The sequence below is a fragment of the Leopardus geoffroyi genome, chromosome D1 (assembly GCF_018350155.1).
Source record: "Leopardus geoffroyi isolate Oge1 chromosome D1, O.geoffroyi_Oge1_pat1.0, whole genome shotgun sequence".
In the NCBI taxonomy this organism is placed as follows: domain Eukaryota; kingdom Metazoa; phylum Chordata; class Mammalia; order Carnivora; family Felidae; genus Leopardus; species Leopardus geoffroyi.
Window position 1 is genome coordinate 72765913 of NC_059329.1, and position 20742 is coordinate 72786654.

At 35.6% G+C, this 20742-nt stretch overlaps 1 protein-coding gene across 20 annotated transcripts in view; it reads right to left on the reverse strand.

Moving 5' to 3' along the window:
• The window catches only part of SOX6 (SRY-box transcription factor 6), a 619662-nt gene that overhangs the window by 352769 nt on the left and 246151 nt on the right, over positions 1-20742 (reverse strand). For all 20 annotated transcript variants that reach the window (XM_045484620.1, XM_045484628.1, XM_045484622.1 and 17 more), the window contains one exon: positions 6924-7164. In XM_045484620.1, the coding sequence (XP_045340576.1) occupies positions 6924-7164 (241 nt within the window). The remainder of the gene's footprint in view (positions 1-6923; positions 7165-20742) is intronic.

Sequence of the window (20742 nt, forward strand, 5' to 3'; positions counted from 1 at the left end):
AAACATTCTGTATACACAATTTTATTACACTGAGGAAAAAAAAAATACCAGGGCCTGATATTCCTTGAACTGTCAAAATACAAAAGAAATGAAAAAAAGTCTTTGCACAGATGTAGCAAAGTACTGGATTTTTATATTTTGGCAGGTGCTCAATATGCAGCCCACATAATCACATGTTAATGACTGGAGTGTGTTAATCAGCATGCATACCTGATTCCTTCTTGCCCAAGGGGGAAAAAAGCCAACTATACCAGAGCATGTTAATGTTTCTACTTTTGATAAAGATTTTGATAATATGCTAGGTAAGAAAACTTTTCCAAAAAGTGTATTTAAAGATGTATTATATCATTAAAGTTAATAATAAAATAATTCCAGTTTCCATAAACAACAAGATATTTTCAAGTAGCATACCAGTAATCATTTTGTTTAATGTAAAGAACCCAGATTTGGGAAAGATCTTTTTTTAAAGATCTACATTTTTTTTATTAGCAGGAATGAAACACTGCACATAACCAGGGTGTAGAAATACAAAGATGATCATTGTGTTAACACTAGACAACATCAGTTGTCTGTTTCACTACCCACACCATGCAATAAAATATAGTTTTACTTTTTGGTTCAAATTGTAAGTACATTTCTGTCATTAAATTTCTGAAATAGGTTTAAAAAGAGACAGTGTACTAATACAGTTTCAAATTTACAGAAAATCGGAAATCTACCACAGAGCTTCCTGGAGAACGTTGTTTCATAACTCAGGAGACAAGGGCAGACAGTTTTTCGCTTGTTACCAGAAGTCTAGGTTTGAAATTTACTTAAATTGAATGAATTTCCAAAATCTTAAAATGAGAGGAGTAGTAACTAAATTTTCCAGGAAGTCTAAACCTTGTCAGTTCATGGGTTCTTTTCCTATGATTCACAGACCAAGCAGGTACAAAAAGATGCACATAAATCTTGTCTTAGGTGTTAAGATTACAAAATGGGACCGGGCAAACTAGTGGGTTTCACTATACTTTCTAAAGTACAGTCTCAATAAAAGTGAGAAAATACATTTCATTTGGGTGTTATTTACTACCTTAAATGACTAAATCTTACCAAAAACTGGCAACACCTCAAGTTTTTAAAATCTTTTAAAAGCGGGGCGCCTGGGTGGCGCAGTCGGTTAAGCATCCGACTTCAGCCAGGTCACGATCTCGCGGTCCGTGAGTTCGAGCCCCGCGTCAGGCTCTGGGCTGATGGCTCAGAGCCTGGAGCCTGTTTCCGATTCTGTGTCTCCCTCTCTCTCTGCCCCTCCCCCGTTCATGCTCTGTCTCTCTCTGTCCCAAAAATAAATAAAAACGTTGAAAAAAAAAATTTAAAAAAAAATAAAATAAAATCTTTTAAAAGCTTAAAAAATTAGAAATCTTTTAAAATCCTATCACAACATAAATAATGGTGGAGAAGGATTAAATCCTCACTCAAAATTCCTGGACTATGTTATCATGTATGACAACAGCTCCAATCCCAGTCACAGTACAAAGTTCACACCAGAATTTTTATGACTCAAAATGAACTGCATAGAACACTCCAGAGTTGATTAGCAACTTCTTTGGACTAAAAGCAAGAAAGGCAGAAAAGAGAAATTGTTTGTGAGCAAGACAGTATTGTTCCTAGTATTTATTAAATATCCCAACATGCCTATGACTATTTTCTTTCAATTACAGCAAAGGCCATCATTGGCATCTTTTATTTACACTGAAAAAATATTTTTAAAACTTTTCTAAAAGATAAAACTCACTCAGGGGAATTTAAGTAGATCTCTAAAATACGAAGCTCTGATATTCTGGGGCTGAAGGTCCAGCATGGTTATTTTTACTTAATTACACCAGAAATTGAAAGGCAGATGCATATAATCCCATTTTGACTTACATTACATATCAATATAAGCATGCAAGCAAGAGCATAACAATCTTGTTGTCACTTTTTGGATCTTGTAAGAGATACTGTTGGTACTCTGCCCACATCCTCATGGCCTGCCCCAGAAGTCACCTGCAACCAATTCCCTCTTAAGTAAAAAGCTTCTGTCCTCACATGGGACCATTTTCTGTCCAGGAACAAGCCTACCCTTGGCCCTCTTCCTTGATCTTCACAATTTCATTTCCTGTTCATTCTTAACTAAATTTCTGCTCGCTTGACTAACGTCATGGCCACAAGGCTTAAAATACTCTCCTCAACTTCTGTGTGAATCCTGTCCTCTTCAGAATCTAGGGGAACTTGAAGAATAACCTCTCTAATTGTTCACTCTTCCATTTACCCTCAAATTCTCATGGGCACTATTGCCATAATTTTCCTACTAGGTGTCCTTGTTTCTGGTATTATCTCCCACAATCTGTATGCTGCACAGCAGCCAATATGATTTTTAAAACATAAATCAAATCATGTTAGACTCTTGCTTAAAATCTTCCAATGGTTTCCTGTTGCACTTGAAGTAAAGCCCAAACACCTCACTGTAGCCTGTGATACCCCCAAAGTCTGTAGCATCTGACTTCCTCTTCGATTTCATCTCATACCATTCTCTCTCACACCCACTCCATTCCAGTCACTCTATTGTTTTCTGTTGTTCAAATACACCAATGAAAAAGGCTGCTGCACTTTCTGTATATTCTAGCTGGGTGTCTTCCCCCAAATTTCTGCACAGTTTGTTCCTTCTCATTCAAATCTCAACTCAAAAGTCACACCTTCAAAAAGACCTTCTGGACTGTTTAGTCATTCTTGATCACATTTTCTTATTTAATTTTCTTTATTCCACTTATCATTGTCTGGCATTGGCTCACTCTGTGAAACTTCTTTATTGTCTGTAATACTACTAGAAGTTCCAGGATAGCAGGGCTCTTTCCTGATTTATTCATAAGAAAGTCCCTGTGCCTGGAACTTAGTAGGTGCTATATATTCAAGTAATCTTTAGGAGACAGTAGTTACACACAGTATCACACTTCCAGTCACTAAATATAACCATAAAATGTTCCTTCATCCTTGTTAACATTGAATAGAATGATACACTACACATTTTTTCCATGAAAAAATGATGTGAATTTATTTCTGTCTAATGAATCAGTCCTTATGGGAACAAAAACACCTATCAGGAGACAGTGTCAATATTCCTCTGGGAAAAAAAAAAGTACTGGCACACCCATACCATAATGAAAATAGTAGTGGCTGTATATAGTGAAAAAGGACAGTAAATTTTTATTTACACTAGCTTTTCAGCCTTCAAATGGAATTTATCAATTTACACGAAACTTAAAATCAAGTATTTTGGTGTCTATAGCATAAGCTATTATAATTAAAATCAGAGCTTAAAACTTTTTAATCTCAAATTGGTCTTTGAATGTCAAACTCTAAAATTTCTATTCTCCTTTGCTTATGCCACAATGAATTATCTTCCTTGTTTGAAACTGTGGGGTCTCATATTTTGTTGGAACGCCACGTCAGAATAATCAGAATTTCAACATTTCAAGATTTTTTTTTCTAATCAGGAAGTGGGGATTAGCAGAACTTCTCTGCTTTGTCTTTACCCCCTCTTTACAGTAAAGCTCTTCTGTGGTCTTAATATTTCAAAGTTAAACCCTTCCTGAACCCAGGAGATAAGAAGTTTTTAGTGACTGTTTCTAACTGTTCATGAGTGAAGGCCGTCAAAAAAATTAATAACTGGAAACTGAATAGGTGCTAATAGAATTTGTGTTACTGTTTTTTACTTTAAAATTTTATTTCTCCACACCTATTTTATGGGGTTCAATTACAGTGGGTAACAAGTATAAGAGAACAACCAAGTTTCACTTAACATCATGACAATACTTTTGGATTCCTAATTATTTGAAAGTGGAATGAGGTAAAATGTTTATTAAATTTTACTTTAGTCGTCTCCCCACCCCAACACATACACACACATGCACGCGTGCACATATACATATATGCATGTGCACGCGCACGCGCACACACACACACACACACACACACACACACACACATATACACACACTCTATATGTAGGTTTTCAGGACTGCCCAGAAACCTAAAATCCTTTCTATTGTTTTTCTTCCCCATAAAGAAAAACTGGTTGGTGATATGATACTTGCAGTGTAAGTCATTACAGGTCTGATGCTACAGTTGTTACACATTATTGAATCTATCGAATGAAAAGGGAGCACAAAGGGAATTTCCAAATGCAGCTGCTATTTCCCATTTGTTAAATCCTTTTATTATACCATATAAGTACACAGCTGGGAAATACTATAGAGTGGGAGTTAAAACAAAATATTTTGGCTTCCAGACATTCAGAATACACAAAGGCTCCAGTGGAAAGCAGTGCTTGATATCAAAAGAGAGTGAAAGTTTGAAAACATTTCCAGCAAATATGATTTCTTTTATACTAATATATAACATATTTGTGAATTTAAACTATTTTATACGACCATAAATCCCTCTTAATATAAATTTGGTAAGCAAATTATTAATATCTATTTTCTGATAAAAGTTTAGATCACAAAACTTTGCAAGTAACTCACTGAAGCAATTTGGCACTTGCCAAGATACAAACAAAATTTTACAGTTCTCTAAAGAAGTAAAATTTAAAGTGTATTATTTCTGCCTCAACCTATATTTTTCAGCTTCATTACTTTTATTTGTCCATGACTATATTTGGCATAAGTGATAAAATAGATCTTGAGTCCATCCTTTCTCTCTATCCCATTTGCCCAAACCACTACCATCTCTTAACTGGACTTCTTAAGTAGGCTCCCAATAGGTCTTACTCCTTTCACTCTCTCTCCTTCCCATCCATTCATACTACAGACAGAGTGATCTATCTGCAATGTTCTAAAACCTTTCAATGATTCTCCATTGCACTTAGATGCAAACCTCATTTCCATCATATAATCTATATGGTCTTGTTGGATATAGCCTCTACCAGTCTCTCCAACCATATCTGATGCTACCCTGCAACCTCATTCATTACACTCCAGCCACTAAGACTATCTTTCATTTCCCGATACTCAGCTATATTTTTCTCCCCTCAAATATTTCCTCCATGCTGTTCCCTCTGCTATTTTTACTCTTTCTTCTATTCTTTGTCTGGCTATTCCTATCATCCTTAAGTCAGAGAGGGCATCCCTATCCATCTATTCTAAATTAGGTTTATCCCATTATGTTCTCACATAGCATTCTGCTCTTTTTCTTCCTAACACATGTCACAATTTTAATTATATACTTATGTATGTGTGTTTATTTAACTTCTGTCCCTTCTCCTAGATATTAGTTCCATGAAAGCATAATCATTCATGTTTTTTTCCACCACAATACAGCCAGCACCGAGTAGAATACTGAACCCAGAAAAGGTGCTCCATAAATATTTGATGACATAAAAATAAAACATGGCCCTACTATCTTCTCAAAAAGCCAGTGGCAGTGACTAGCTATTTCACCCTTGCTATCTTGGAAGTACAAAAATGATTAAGTTCAATCAGAAAAACTTTTAGTCTTGTCTTATTATACTTTCTCTTTCCCCCATGTAAGGAAAATAAATCTTCCAGTGTATCTATTAATTGTGTAATGATAATCCCCTGTGAACCTAAGTTCACAGTCTAGAAAAGTTAGTCTAGAAAAGTCTTATTTTTCTCCCAATCTCCTACTTTTCACCTACTGTTACAGAGCACTAGTTGTACCTGCAAAATCACCTGCGAAAGAAAAATGTCTGCCTCCATAATTTATGGAATCAAGTCTTCGACATTAAGCATTAAGCACAGAGCAAGAATTTAAATATAGGTTATCAGTTGTAAAGGCGTTTTTAAATATTACCTTATTTTTTTACTAAAGAATAAAACTTTTCATGACAGGCCACTTAAGATATCTTTCATTAACATTAACCAAAAGTTAAGAAATGTAAAACAGGTTTTCAATTCCTACTCTAATAAAACATGTTAAGGTTTTGGTTAGTTGTAGATGCTAAAAAATTGGACATTTTTGCTTTAAACTAGACAATGCCACTTACCGTGGCCTCTGTTTTGATGGCTAGAGACAGAATTTAGCATGGGAAAGCTGGCTAAGACACTCCATGGAGCTGATGTTTCTACCTTCAGGGCAAACTCCCGAAGTCTGATTGAATGACACTCAGGAGCTTTGCACGTCCTTTTGAAATTAATGTATAGGCACAAAGTGAGAAAAGCTTTATCATAAATCAAAAATGACCATTAAAAATGATAAATACCTGCATTTCCTCCACTGAAGATGTATTCACCATATGACCTCATTCACATAGACATGTTTGCTTAATACAATATTTCAATGTTAATACACAGCCACACTTTATTTGATCGTACCTATTTTGTGTTATTATCAAGTTTACCACCTTATTAAGAAATTCAGAGAGGCGCCTGGGTGGCTCAGTCAGTTGAGCATCTGATTCCTGATTTTGGCTCGGGTCATGATCTCACGGGTTCATGGGTTCAAGCCCCACATTTGGCTCTGCGCTGACAGTGCGGAGCCTGCTTGGGATTCTCTCTCCTCCTCTCTCTCTCTGCCCACCCTCCCCTGCTCCCTTTCTCTGTCTCTGTCTCTGTCTCTCTCTCTCTCTCTCTCAAAATAAATAAATAAACTTTAAAAAAAAAGAGAGATTCAGAAAATAAAATAACCAAACCTCCCCCAAATTAAATTAAATATCTTTTGGAAAGTTGACCTAAGAATGTATAAAAAACTAAATCAGAAACCATTTTCCAATTTTTCCCAGTTACTAGCATATTAGTAATATTAATAATATACATGGTGTTTGTTTCATGATCTGAACACAAATAATTCTATGATATGTATTTTGAGCTTTCTCTAAAACATGTATTTGTGATGAGGCCATACTAAAGGACACGCTTAGTGACAGTGGCCAGATTTTAAAAGCTCACCATTCTTTGCTGAGACGACAGAACAGTGTCCCAGTCAGCATCTTGTTGAATGGTATTGACAAGTGTTGGTAGCTCCTCAGAGTGAGGTTTGTTGTGCATTATGGGGTGCAGAGGCAGATGGGAGGCCACATGTTGATCACCGCCCTCTTCCTTTTCCCTTGAGGTCAAATCTTGGGTCATGGCTTCCTCTCCATCAGCTGCACAGGCAAATGGAGAGGTGGCTTGCTTGGAAGACATTCTTCTGCAGGAGAGAGAGAAAGAGCATGGGTTCAAAAAGTCTGTCAGTGACAAAAGAACAAACCATCCCTTACATTTGACTAATTCAGGAAAAAAAGTAGGGTCTCTAACTTCAAGTTGTTTATGAGCTACTTTAAACCACTGATAAAAATTCAGCTCATCTGTACCACTCTCCCTCTCTGCTTTTAACCCAGCAAACCTCTTCCTAGTAATCGCTACACATCTTCTCCCTTCTCCATCCACAAATGAAATTTCCATGGAATAGTTTTTCATAATGTATAGTATATGCATATGTGTATTTTTCCTCCCAATTCTCCCAACTAGATTATTAGCTTCTTAAGAGTAATTCAGTCGATGGCTAACAATGGGGGGGGGGGATAAATAAGTGAATAAACTGGCAAATAAGCCAGTTTGAAGAATAATTTCAAAGTACAAATATCCAAATTTCTCTTATGCTTTATGTAAGAACAAAAGAAGTCTATGTGGGAAAACATAATCAGGAGAATTCACAATACATGTTGAAAGTCCTAAGCAAATTTGGTCCTGACTTTAGTTTATACCTTGTAAACTACACCTATGAGTGCTAGTCCTAACATTGTTTAGTGTCAATCTGATCCTTTTCTAAAGATCTTCCAAATGTGTCAACTACTTTAACTTAACTTTTAAGTGGCATATTGATTGAATGGCTGATAGATTAGTCTTAGGACAATTTTATAACATTTGAATAGAGTATATGAAATACCTATGCCTCTATTTTATATTAGAAAGTACATACAAAATTCAAAACATTTACTGGAAAATTATAAAATGCCTACTATACATCATATTTTTTTTAAACTGCAGAAACAAGAGTGTCCGGGTGGCTTAATCAGTTAAGCATCTGACTCTTGATTTTGGCTCAGGTCATGATCTCAGGTTCATGAGATCAAGCCCTATGTTGGCCTGCTAGGGATTCTCTCTTTCCCTCTCTCTCTACCCCTCTCCTGCTTGCTTCTCTCTCTCTCTCTCTCTCTGTTTCTCTCAATAAATAAATAAATAAATAAACTTAAAAAAACTGCAAAACAATTACTGTACATTCATATGTACCCACAAGTAAACATTGACTGCATTCTGCACAAGGTCTCCATTCTATGCTTTATCAACATGATTTTCTTAGCAAAATGTTTAGAAACAAAACCATCAAAAGTTTATAACTTAAGAGACAATTGAGAGTTTTTTCTAAAACTTTATGTTGTTTTTGGTTTATAGCATCTTTAGCTCTAAAACTGCTGTGTAACGAAGGAATAAAATCTCCACCTTAATTGCTCTTTAACATTAATTGATTTCATACCATTTTTTAAAAAATGCACAAATCAGTTAACATAGGAAACCACATGAGCATTTTTCAAATTAGCAAATCATTAACTTGCTAGTACTGTTTCTACAGACAAATAAATACTGATTAAAGGGTCTAGAAATCTGAGATTAACAGTTAAATTTACAAATCTGTCACATGCTTTCATGAATATTGCAGTGAAGGAAATATCAAGTGCAAAGAAAAATAATTAAGTTAATTCCAATTTAAACAGTAGTTTTTATGTAGCAGCCCATGTTTCACATAGGATTTAACAGCTAATGCTAAATTTCTCACAATTAATGAGGGGGTTCAGATTTAGTATCCTACAGTGAAAAAAATTAATATAAGATCAGCTAATCTAATTATGCACAGTTCTAAATAAAAGTATTACAGGCTTTTGAAGTGCTTTGAAACATATTAAAATGCTGATACCTACTTATAATAATCATTCTACAAATAATAAAATTTCATCCATTAGACTTGATACTAGAAAATAACATGGGGAAAAGGAAGTGCAGAAGAACGTCTATATTCTCTTTGAGGGGAAAGAAATCAAATGTCCTAAAGAGTACTATATCAAAGAATCAGGTAAGTATATTCTTGACTTATTTCTATCAGTACTCACAAATAGAAAAATGTATATGCATGTGTAGAAAATGTTACCAAAGGATGTTTCTTTTTGTACAAGAATCACTGTAAAATCCTACAGTAACACCAGGCAAATTATAACTGGTCTGCAAGTTTATCCAGAGTTTACCATGAACAACAAGAGTGTTTTCATAGTCCAGATAATGATAGTGCCAATAATGTTATCATTCACATGGAAAACAAAAGAATGAATTTACTGCTGCTTTTAAAAACAGTTACATACAATTGGAAGTCATAAGGCAAAACTCAGAGTGACTTTAGCTCCCCAACAAACATCCTCTTATTATAAAGTGACTTGGCTCCTTCCAATAGCAATATCTGTGATTGTTGCTTTAGTATAAATTAATCATGACACAAAACCCAAAATGAAAAGTCTCTTAAGAATAATTTCAAGTATAAACTGCACCAATGAACAATAGTGCACAATCCTAATTAAACACAACCGTGCAGCTGTAAAAATAGACTAAATCTGTCCAAAGCTGAGTTGAGTTTAAAGGCTGGTTTGTTAGAGTGTTTTCTTAAGGAAGGCTGGGCCCTCAGTCTTAATCAGCCAATAAATTATTTCCTGCAATTACATTAAATAGAAAATTATCTTCAAATGGGGAGTGTTAATTGAAAATCAAAATTCAGAGGGAAGTTTAGAAATTACACGCTGAATACAATTAGTGAGGAAAGGCTTCACCTCTACTTCATCAACAGTCTTCTGGTGATTCCTCCAGTGACCATTCAGGAAAGCTACCTATTTATAACATCACACAATTTGTCTTTTATTTTGCACCTCCAAATACAAATGTCTATCAAGGTTGCAAATAAAAGGTAGGCTGCCAAAATAAAGCAATATTAAATTTGACTGTTCATCCTCAGTTCACACCATCATTAGGGGACAAGGAGAGGGGGAAGGTAGGACAATAATGATTATTGTTAACAACCAAGAAGGGCATACTCAACTTTGAAACCCTTCCCTTTAGCAAAGGAATTAACATTTGTGTTCCAAGAAGAATACTTTACCATATCATATTTTATTTAAGTGCTTGAGTTTACTGTAGCTCTCAGCATGTTGTTCGCAGAGAAAACAGTGATTTTTTGTGGTATTGTCCCCCTGCAGGCCATTTCCTTTTGATAAAATTGGTGGGCTTCTTTCATTGTTGTTCTTGTTGTAGTTTGGTAGTTTTGTTGTATTTTTAAAAGGAAAATGTGTACAAATTCTTTTTAAAACACAGTTTATTAAACAAGTCTTAAATTTACTGATTATTAGATTCAATTTTACCGATTCTTTTTTGCACAATTATTTTATTAAAGAATGCTTCAACTTCCTGATTAAATCCTCATTCATTTCTTTACTTTGGCTTTCCCTTTTAAAACACTTTACTAGACCAACTGAACTATTCTGGAAGCTGTGAAGATACTTGACTTTTGGTAATGCCTTTACCATAACCATTGCACCATGGTTACTCTCCTTTAGAAACTCATAAATCAAATATACACTTGTTTTAATGTTTTAAAGTGTCACGTGGGATGTTTACTTTTATTTTTAATGCTCACATAGTAATTTTTCATTACCAAAACTTTCACCCCCAGCATATTAGAGCAGCATCTTACTTTAGCTGCTGTCATATAAAACTAATAAGCAAAAGAATCAAAATCCTTGTGAGATGGTCAATTTATATATGACTTTACTTTGTTTTATTTTTGCACTATTATAACTTAAAAATCATTCAAATGAATTGTTTTTTTAATTTGTATTAAAAAAAATCTCCCTAGTTATACCCCCTGAAAACAGGGGTTTATAATGGAAGTGCTGACACAACCCTAACTAAAGCAGCGCAAATGTTGCCGCTATAATACACAAAATCAAGTTCTATTATTCTAAACTATCCTCGCTCATGGGATTTTTCTTTACTGTGCTCCCAGCCAAACTGCTGAAGCATGAAAAATTTAAATGCAATCAAATGCGCCCAATTCTACTTTACTAGAACAAGTGTCTACAGTGGTACAATCTTAAAAGGAGATGCAACAGATTTGTTTGGTGTTTTTTTTAACTGTTTATTTATAATACAGTGCATTGGAGATAAAATAAAAGAGGAAATTACACTCACATGGTACTAGTGTATTGACTACACAGAGTACATTATAATCAGAGAGAAAAACTACATTGTCAACTTATCACATTGGTTAAACAAGATGGTTTTCTGGGGCATAGCTATTATCAAGTAAAACCTCCAAAGAGAATTACATATCTTTGGGACACATGAAACTAAATTCCCATCATGTGTTCCCCGAGTTTGAAATGTCTCTGCCCAGAAGATCAAGTGAATTCCCAGGATGCCAGGACATCGTGAAGAACTTCAGGGCTTAGGACTTTTGGGAATGAGATTGTTGGAAATAAGTCTCTAGCAATTGATAATGTTTTCTAGGAAGTCAGTAGGAGTATCTCTAGAAAGATGATAATTATTTTGCTCCAAAATCCCAGTGTGAAAGCTGAATGTTTAGGCCATTACAAACTTATTCAGACAGTACATTTGCTTTGTGTTCTTTGACAAGAAATTAAGATTCTCTGGTCCAAGACTTTATAAAATGGTAAGGATGTGCATATGTATACATTAATCCCTCTGTCTCAGAAAATCAAATGTTCTATAATTCTAAACCAGCCCAATCTGATGTTGTTAATTTTAAAGAAACAGTTATTTGTATATGTTTAAAGGTTAGGATTATTTTAAAACAACTTTCTCATAAGGCATCGCCGCTTAAATTTACTTTTTTTAACTACTGCTTGGGAAGAATCCATTTCAAAACTATCCTTTCGGATTTAGATAAGTTTCAAAAAGAGCCACTAAATTTATTGGAACAATATTTTTAACCTGATTTTTAAAATTTATTTCTTTATTTCTAAGATAATTATCAAATGGCATTCACTTTTTAAGTGTATCACATTTATTCAAAAGAAGCTCTGTTTTTAACATAAAGCAACATTTAATAGTTGGTTTACTTAAAGAAAAAATTAAAAATTCAGGACAATATTCACATTTACTTTTGCAACCAGCCCCAGGCTACCAAGGTAGACTTATTTCAGTCAAATAATTCACTGTTAATTTAATGCTGCAATTGATCTGATACTGAGAAATAAACAACTAATTTTCCAAAAATATAACACAGTGCCTCTCATTTTAAGAAGCATGAGTAACAGATATGCTCAGCTGCCAAAATGCACAATACTCAGGAACCCCTACAGAGGATGCCAGTCCACCCAGCCTAGGGCAAAAAAAAAAATGATTTTAAAACTTTTTTCCTGTACCTCTAATTCCCCTGGTTAAGGATTGAGGGGTGGGGAAGGATCCCAATTCCAGACATTAAAATGAAGACATCCCTTTCAAAGCTTTTCCTGCTTCATTTGAGTAAAGCCTGAGGGTGGTTGTTGATTCTTTGTATTGTTTTATCCAGCACTACCTCCACTCCCCAACTCCACCCCCAAACTGCCCCAGGCTTCTGCCAGGTTTTTTTGTCTCTCTTTCATCTGGGGCTTTTGGAAATGAGTTAATAAGTAACTGAGAAAACTCAGAGAAAAAGAAGGTAACTGCCTCCAGAGCTGAGTTGGAGGGTTGTAAACCTATCTTTTAATGTTTGTAGTGGCTCTTTCAGAACATAACATGGTAACATATACAGACAATATCTGTTAGAAGAAAACTCACTGACTTGTGTTATCTGTCAGATCAACAGAGATGAGGCAAACAAAATATGCTTGAGGCCCTTGAAGTATGTCTAAGAAGGGACCTCAATTAATGGATTCTGACTCAGCTAAGCCTTCTAATTTTTCACACCAAAGCACAAAATTGTCTCCAAAGGCCTTCTGAGGTTCTTACAAAACAAGGACTACCTGGAACAGATTCTTCTCAAGTCATCAAAGTTTGTGTTTCTAGAGTTTATATTTAGCTGACAATATTGCTGTCACTTTATATAGCTTAAGACTGTTCTTTGGACTAGAGCTCATATGTCTTGGAATGCTTTGACTCATGAATTGTTTCTCCTGATAATGTTACATCACGTAACCACCTCTGTCTAATTGGTTAGTATCTGCTGGAAGAGGCAGGCAACCAGCCTAAAGACGAGCCTGCTTGCCTGACTGCCTATGGAAAACCAGTAATCATTACATGTGTCTCTGAGTATCAAGTTTCTTCAAGAGATCAAAACAACTTGACTTCATGTAACCTCTATCTGTACTTTTGTTTATAGTAATATTGAACTTTTCTCACAGTTTATGTACCAGAAACTTGTTGGGATCTTTGCTTTGGAAAGCCAGGCCCAGAATTTATAAATACAATCAGTCACTTAACAATACGAACAAAACCAAACAATGGCTACTATAAATACACACTAAGTTAGAGGATTTTAATCAAGCACAATGACTTTATAGCTCAACTGAAAGACCTCTATGTGGCTTGAATGAAAGCTGTCTAAAATAATAGCAGAATGAGTTTATTTATATATGCTTACTTTGAATCTCCTCTTCACATGAAATGAGAACCATAGTTTTTAAAATGAATACCAAACATGTCTTTGTCAGCTTGAAACCAATCCTCTAGTCTGGAAGCCCAATTACAAGTGGATAATATCTTATCCACTTATTAACAAAAATCATAAACCAGAACAATAACTTCTCAGAGAGAAAGGGTAGGAGGCTGTCCCTGTATACTTTTCCATCCTTACTTCTATTTTCACTTTTTTAATATTGCCAGAAAAAAGAGAAAAATGAAAATTGATGCTATATAGATCGTTTCAAAAAATGAAGGCTCACACATGATGACAGTGAACAAAATTACATAAAGAAGTTCATTTTGAGGTTCTCCTTCAGCTAAATAAAGCAGCAATGCAGCAATTCGTCTCTTTCATGTAAATGAAATAAGGCATAAATTTCAGGTTCCTATCAAATAAGAGGAGGAAGAGGAATGGGGAGGGGAGAAGGAGGGAAAGGTGGAGAGGGGTGAGGGAAGGGAAGGGAAGGGGAGAGAAGGGAAGGAAAGGGAAGAGAAACAACCCTGGCTTTGCAGTTCATTTTCAGTTTGTCTACTTAATGAAAACCTCATTGTACAACCCTGAAAACCATTTCCAGCAGGCAAAGTATTTCTGATTCAGCGGAGGTTACACAAGCATCAAAGCAGTTAAATATAGGTGCCAAGCTGCATTGCCAGGAGCTCTTAGTACTGTGAGTTAGTGTTACCTGACAGCTTAGTGAATATAAAATTACTTGTTTCTCCAATTGAAGACAATCAAATTGTCACCTTCCATTGTAATAATGCACAACTAGTGATCAGCAAAGTGCAAACATAATTACCATGAAGAAAACAAAAAATCAAATCTAAATCTCTCTACAGAGTAAACACATCTATCTGGCTTCCCCCAAAAAGGAGTGCATTTTAATACTGACAGCTATGATGCAATCTTTGTTATTTAACAATAAGATTTATTAGTCTCACATTAAATTAAAATAAAAAACAACACGAAAGACCAGTTCACAAAAAGCGAATACAAATACCAATGAGAGCACTACAACTTTCCAGACAGAATACAAGGCCTACAAATTATATTGCTGCCATTTGGGCCAATAATGTTAAGTGTATGTCAGCAGCACGTCCATTATAAAAACCATGCTTTAAGAGATTTCTTTCCAGACTAGAAACCTTTCTGAAGGTTGAAAAAGACGGGTAAGATTGAACCTCAAAAGCTTTTGTCTTCATTTCTCCTTCAAAAAAAAAAGTTATGCTTCATTTTTGTCTTCTGAAGCAGTGTGTCTTTTCAAGGTTGAAAATTCACCTAACAAAACTGATTTAGTAATCTCTATCCAAGTTTAGAAAAATAACCAAGCATAGGGTACAGGTTCACAATTATTACTGAAACGCTCAGCATCTGAAATTCTTGTCCAAATTTGGTGGCCAGATTGGTCCATTATGAAAGTAATTTCAGTATAACCCACAACTGGGTTAGTATTAAAGCACTGAAAATTTGACCTGTTTCTCCCATATCCTGAAGATTCCTAAGATATAAATACAGATGTTGCTGCAAACGAACTGCTGTTTAAAAGCTCTTTTGGGGAGGCACCTGGGTGGCTCAGTTGGCTGAGCATCTGACTTTGGCTCAGGTCATGATCTTGCAGTTTGTGGGTTCGAGCCCCACATTGGGCTCTGTGCTGAGGGCTTGGAGCCTGTTTTGGGTTCTGTGTCTCCCTCTCTCTCTGCCCCTCCCCTTCTCATGCTCTGTCTCTCTCTCTCTCTCTCTCTCTCTCTCTCTCTCTCTCTCTCTGTCTCTCTTTCAAAAATAAGTAAACATCAAAAAAAAATTTTTTAAACGCTCTTTTTGTAAAGTGATTTTATGTCTAACTCAAAAGTTAAAACATTCAGATTTACATCATTCCTTCCACTATGGAAAAAACTATCCCATTCTGAAAACACTCCACACATAGGGGCTTTCTTCTTTCATAGATAATGCCCTCCTTTTTTTTTTTTTTTTTTTTTTTTTTTTTTTTTTTTTAATGTTTATTTACCCTTGAGAGAGAGAGAGAGAGAGAGAGAGCAGGGAGGGGGAGAGAGAGAGGGAGACACAGAATCAGTAGCAGGCTCCTGGCTCTGAGCTGTCAGCACAGAGCCCAAAGCGGGGCTTGAACCCATGAATCATGAAATCATGACCTGAGCCGAAGTCAGATGTTTAACCAACTGAGCCACCGAGGCACCCCATATTGCCCTCCTTTTTTATCAGAGATCTATAACACTCCCACCAGCCATTGCCTCATATTCCATTTTTACTTGATACTTGTGTTCTAAATATCATTTTTAATCCTCCAACATACACAAAAATGGGTCAGTTGAGGGAGAGGGAGAAGCACCGCACTAGAGTGCAAGTGGCATGAATCAGAATCCATCACAACGTTAGATTCCCTGAGCTTGAATCTTCACATATGAACTTAGACATTTCATCCTTTATAAATCTGAAATGACCAGCCCATCTTACACTGCGTTCTTATTCCACCACTACCCCTTTTTAGAATGGAAGCATGGTTTGGGGCACCTGGGTGTCTCAGTCAGTTGAGCGTCTGACTTTGGCTCAGGTCATGATCTCACAGCTTGTGAGTTTGAGCCCTGTGTCAGGCTCTGTGCTGACAGCTCAGAGCCTGGAGCCTGCTTCGGATTCTGTGTCTCCGTCTCTATCTCTGTCCCTCCTGTGCTCTCTCTCTCTCAAAAATAAATAAAACATAAAATTTTTTTTTTAATAAATAAATAAATAAATAAACATTAAAAAAATTTAGAATGGAAGCATGGAGAAAAGGGTGAGATAAAGGCACTGGATTGACTGTGTAGCTAAATCAGAAGCGGAATGAGGATAGGAGAAAAAAAGGAAAGCGGAAGTCCAATCTCTAGTTGCAAGTTTTATTGTGATTTCAGATAAATTTCACATCATTAAAAGAAGTCTGAGTTTGAGAAATAAGACTGTTTTGGAAAAGATCTTTTTCCTTGACCTTGCCAACTTTCAAGTCACATAATAAAGCTTCCCCCGCCCCACCCTGGCCCAAGAAACCCTACTTATAAGCTTAACAAAATAAAAACCTCCAGGCACAGAGGGGATGCCATCAGTGTTTTTTGAATTTCAGTGATGAGAACTTAATACATTCCTAAAATATGCTCCTGCAGAATATTCCTTGCAATATAGTAATAATAAAAAAAGGATCAACAAGAGGAAGAGAAAAAAAAAAAAAACCTGTTGTCATAGAATGTCTTCTAGTCCCAAGGAGATAAATGCTTGCAAAGATATTATCATAAGCTTATAGAAAGAAAATAGAAAATATTAAAGGAAGAAAAATAAAAAATATTAAAAGATTTTGTTTTATTTAAAAAAAAAAAAAAAAGCCTATTCTGTGTATTCCACGAGACTAGGGATCGTGTCTGTCTTGTTCTTTACTGGATTGTCAATGCCCCACACAGTGCACACACATTGTAGACAATCAGCATTGTCTACATATCATCTAAAATTGGAAAGAAAGAGAAAGGGAAAATCAGAGAGGGAGAGATGAGCAAACAGCTTATTTTTCAAACTTAAGGTGAATACATAATCACAGAAAATACCACTCATATGTTAATGCTGCCAACTTAAACATTATTCTTTCTCTATGCTCTTTTTGTCAAACATCCCATTCCCTAATATTTAAATCATATAATTTTTATATTTATATACCCAACACTGAGCTCTCTCTCATCATCCTGAAATACAACAGTCCTCAAATGACTGCTAGACATTTATACCAAGATGTACTCTGCTATGTCATATTCAACAAACTTAAAATTAGTTTCATCATTATTTTCCTCAACACTCTCCCTCATTCACTCACACCCAGAAAAGCATCATTCTCGGAATCATCCAATTCAAAACATGACACTGCATCTGTCTCCTCTTTTATTCTTGTTCCTCAGTGCCAGTCTGTCATTAAACACCACCAAGTATTCCTTAATAAAGTTTCTTCCGCTCACACCTTCTTACCATGCTCATAATCACCTGAGTATTGGGCTTTATTACACCTCATACCTAGACTCTTGCAGCAGGCTCTAAACTGGTTTCCCTAATTTCATCCCCCTGCCCCTCTAAATCAATCTTACTGCCACTCCCTTTATCAAGCCACTCTTTTGATCAAGAAACATCAGTGGCTTTCCCCTGATGACAGAAAAAAAAAAGTCTAACCTCTTGACTCTGGCATTCAAGGCCCTCCATCCAGATCCAACCAATTTTTCTAAATTTATCTTCTACTATTCTACACTGTAACCTTCTATTCTGACTGTACTGATACACTTAGACTTCACTTATTGCTGCCTGCTTATCTTTGCTCTGCCTGCCTCCCCCTACTTCCCTCACCCACCTTTCTTATTACTAGGAAACCACAGAAGACTATTCCCAGGAACTAAGATCCACACTTCTAATCACTTCTAATAAGTGTTCTGAAAATTCATTTTTTATGTCACTCATTCAACACTTAATGCATACTATCTTACATAACGTTTTTAAAGAGTGTAATATCATTGTATTTCTTAAGACTAATCCCAACCAGATTACAAATTTTTCAAGGGCAAGGACAAAATCCTAGCTTCTCTGCATTCCCACAAGTACCTAGTATAATATTTCACATAAAGAAAACACTCGATAAATATTATTTTCCCAATTACTTAAGTATTATAAATGAATTGGCAGAAATAAATTTAGAGGATTATACTTAACCAGTGGATTTAAAGCAAAGCCTCTAGGTTTCTGTACCTAACTTGATTTTACAGGGCTATCGCCTCTTCCCCCATCCTTGGCCAAAAAAATTCATTTCATACCTTAAAAGTACTACATATTCTATGCCAACCCCCCCCCCCCACCAAATCATCAATCTATGTTGATAGAAACACTAGGAAGATGGATAGATGACGGACAGATGGATGGATGGATGATGTTAGAGAGATGGCTGAAAAGATACATGAATAGTATTTACTATATGCTTGAAAGTATTAGTCACTGTACTGAGAGCATTGCTACATGTATTACTTCATTTAGTTCTCAGAACAGTTCTAGCATTTAGATAATGTCACTGATCCTGTTTTACAGATAAGGAAACAAAATCAACAAAAAAAAATTTTTTTTTAATTAAAATTTGCCTAGGGGTGCCTGGGTGGCTCAGTCAGTTAAGCATCTGACTCCTGGTTTAGGCTCAGGTCATGATATCATGGTTCCTGAGTTTGAGCCCCACATTGGGCTCTATGCTAACAGTGCAGGGCCTGCTTGTGATTCTCTCTCTTTCTCTCTCTCTCTCTCTCTGTCTCTTTCTGCCCCTCCCTCACTCACGCTGTCTCTGTCTCTCTCAAAACAAATAAATAAACTTTTTCTAAAAAATTAAAATTTGCCTAAAGTCACACCTCGTAAATACAAAAGGCAAAATTTGAACTCAAGTGATCTAACTCCAGGACAGATGCTGTTAGAATTAAAGGTAACTGACAGTAAATCTAAATTAAATAATTAACTATTTTCAATTATCTGAATTTTTCTTCACTAACATATACTTCCCACAGAATTTTATCTTTAACATTCCAGAATATTCCAGTTAGATATTCCAGATACTCATTTTATCCAAGCTTAGTCAAAGGACTTGCTATCTTTTTCCTTCCCTTCTACCTCTAGGGTTGAAGGTGTCTAATTACTGGTTAACAACTATTAAGAAGAAAAGAAAAGAAAAAGAAAGAGAAAAAAGGAGAGCAGCCAACCCTCTAACCAAGCCATTTGACTCTCATTCTGAACAGTTTGACAACAAAATTGGTTGTGGAAGTAGTTAAAGACATTGGCACACAAAGCTGAGAGGTTCACTGTAGTTTTATATGATAAATTTCCTAACAAATATTTGTTTGTTGTTACTATCCATCTTTTCCCTAGCTTGCTTTTCTTGGTTAGTCTAGATGGTCAACATTTAATTATATTCTTATACAGACAATTGTGAGATAAAATAAAGGTGTCACTGCCCATTCATTTCAAGATCCAGAGAAATGTGAGATCCAATTTCAACCTTCCAGCTCTTACCAGAAAGGCCACACCAGAAGCATCAGATACAACTGCAGCTGTCTCATCACAAAAGGTGTTGAGGACAGCCTTGAGAAAAAAATGAAATGAGGTACTTGAGCAGTATATATTTAACACACGGCCCATCTAGAGCTCATTTCAGGGAATACCAAGTAACTTAGATATCCTCTTAAAATCTGACTACCATATAACATTATATATACCCTGACTTCTGGGGGAAAGAAATAGAAAAAACTCATACACAAGGACCTACATTTTTATAAATTGTAATTGAATGTGAAAGCTGAGGTAGGGTTTTCACCACTAACCCAAATGTCCACATTTTTTGTATAGTTTCATAAGTAACTAAATGGTAGTTATCTTGTATTTCTCCCTCCTTACCTTCATCGTCCCCCCTTCCTTATAGCTATTTGCTACAAATTTCTCACTTGCATTTGCTGGTAACATATTATCATAAACAGCTAAAGGAGAACATGAGAGTCCAATTGTTCTCATGAATCATTGCATAAAATTGTTTGAACTATCATTACAAAAGGCAAGTATGACTACCCACTGTCTTGCATACTAAGGGATTCTTTACCAGGTACCTAGTACACACCTATCAAGCCGCAGAATTTCTAGTTCTCCCAAGCTTTGTTATGGGAAAGAATATTGCGTTGTTTATCCAATTCTTTTTTCTCATCTCATATAAGCAACCTCACAGTTTCCCAAAATTGAAAAACTTTTACAATTATCATGCCTAATCTACTGAATTTCTTCAAAAGTAAATTTCTTTTATTTTCTTAAATTTCTTCAAAAGTAAATCTTTGATTTGCATCCAACATGTCTAGAACTTTTCTGGTAAACTGCTACCAGTCTTAACAGAATCTACTGCCAGAAGGAAAAGTGTGGTGTCCTGGAAGATTTAGAGATTTAAATCTCAGACCTCTCTTTGACTAGATTTGTGAACTTGAGAAGTTACCTAACTCTCTGAGCCTCTGTGTCTCCATCTGTCAAATTAGAGATAGCACATCTTTCTTG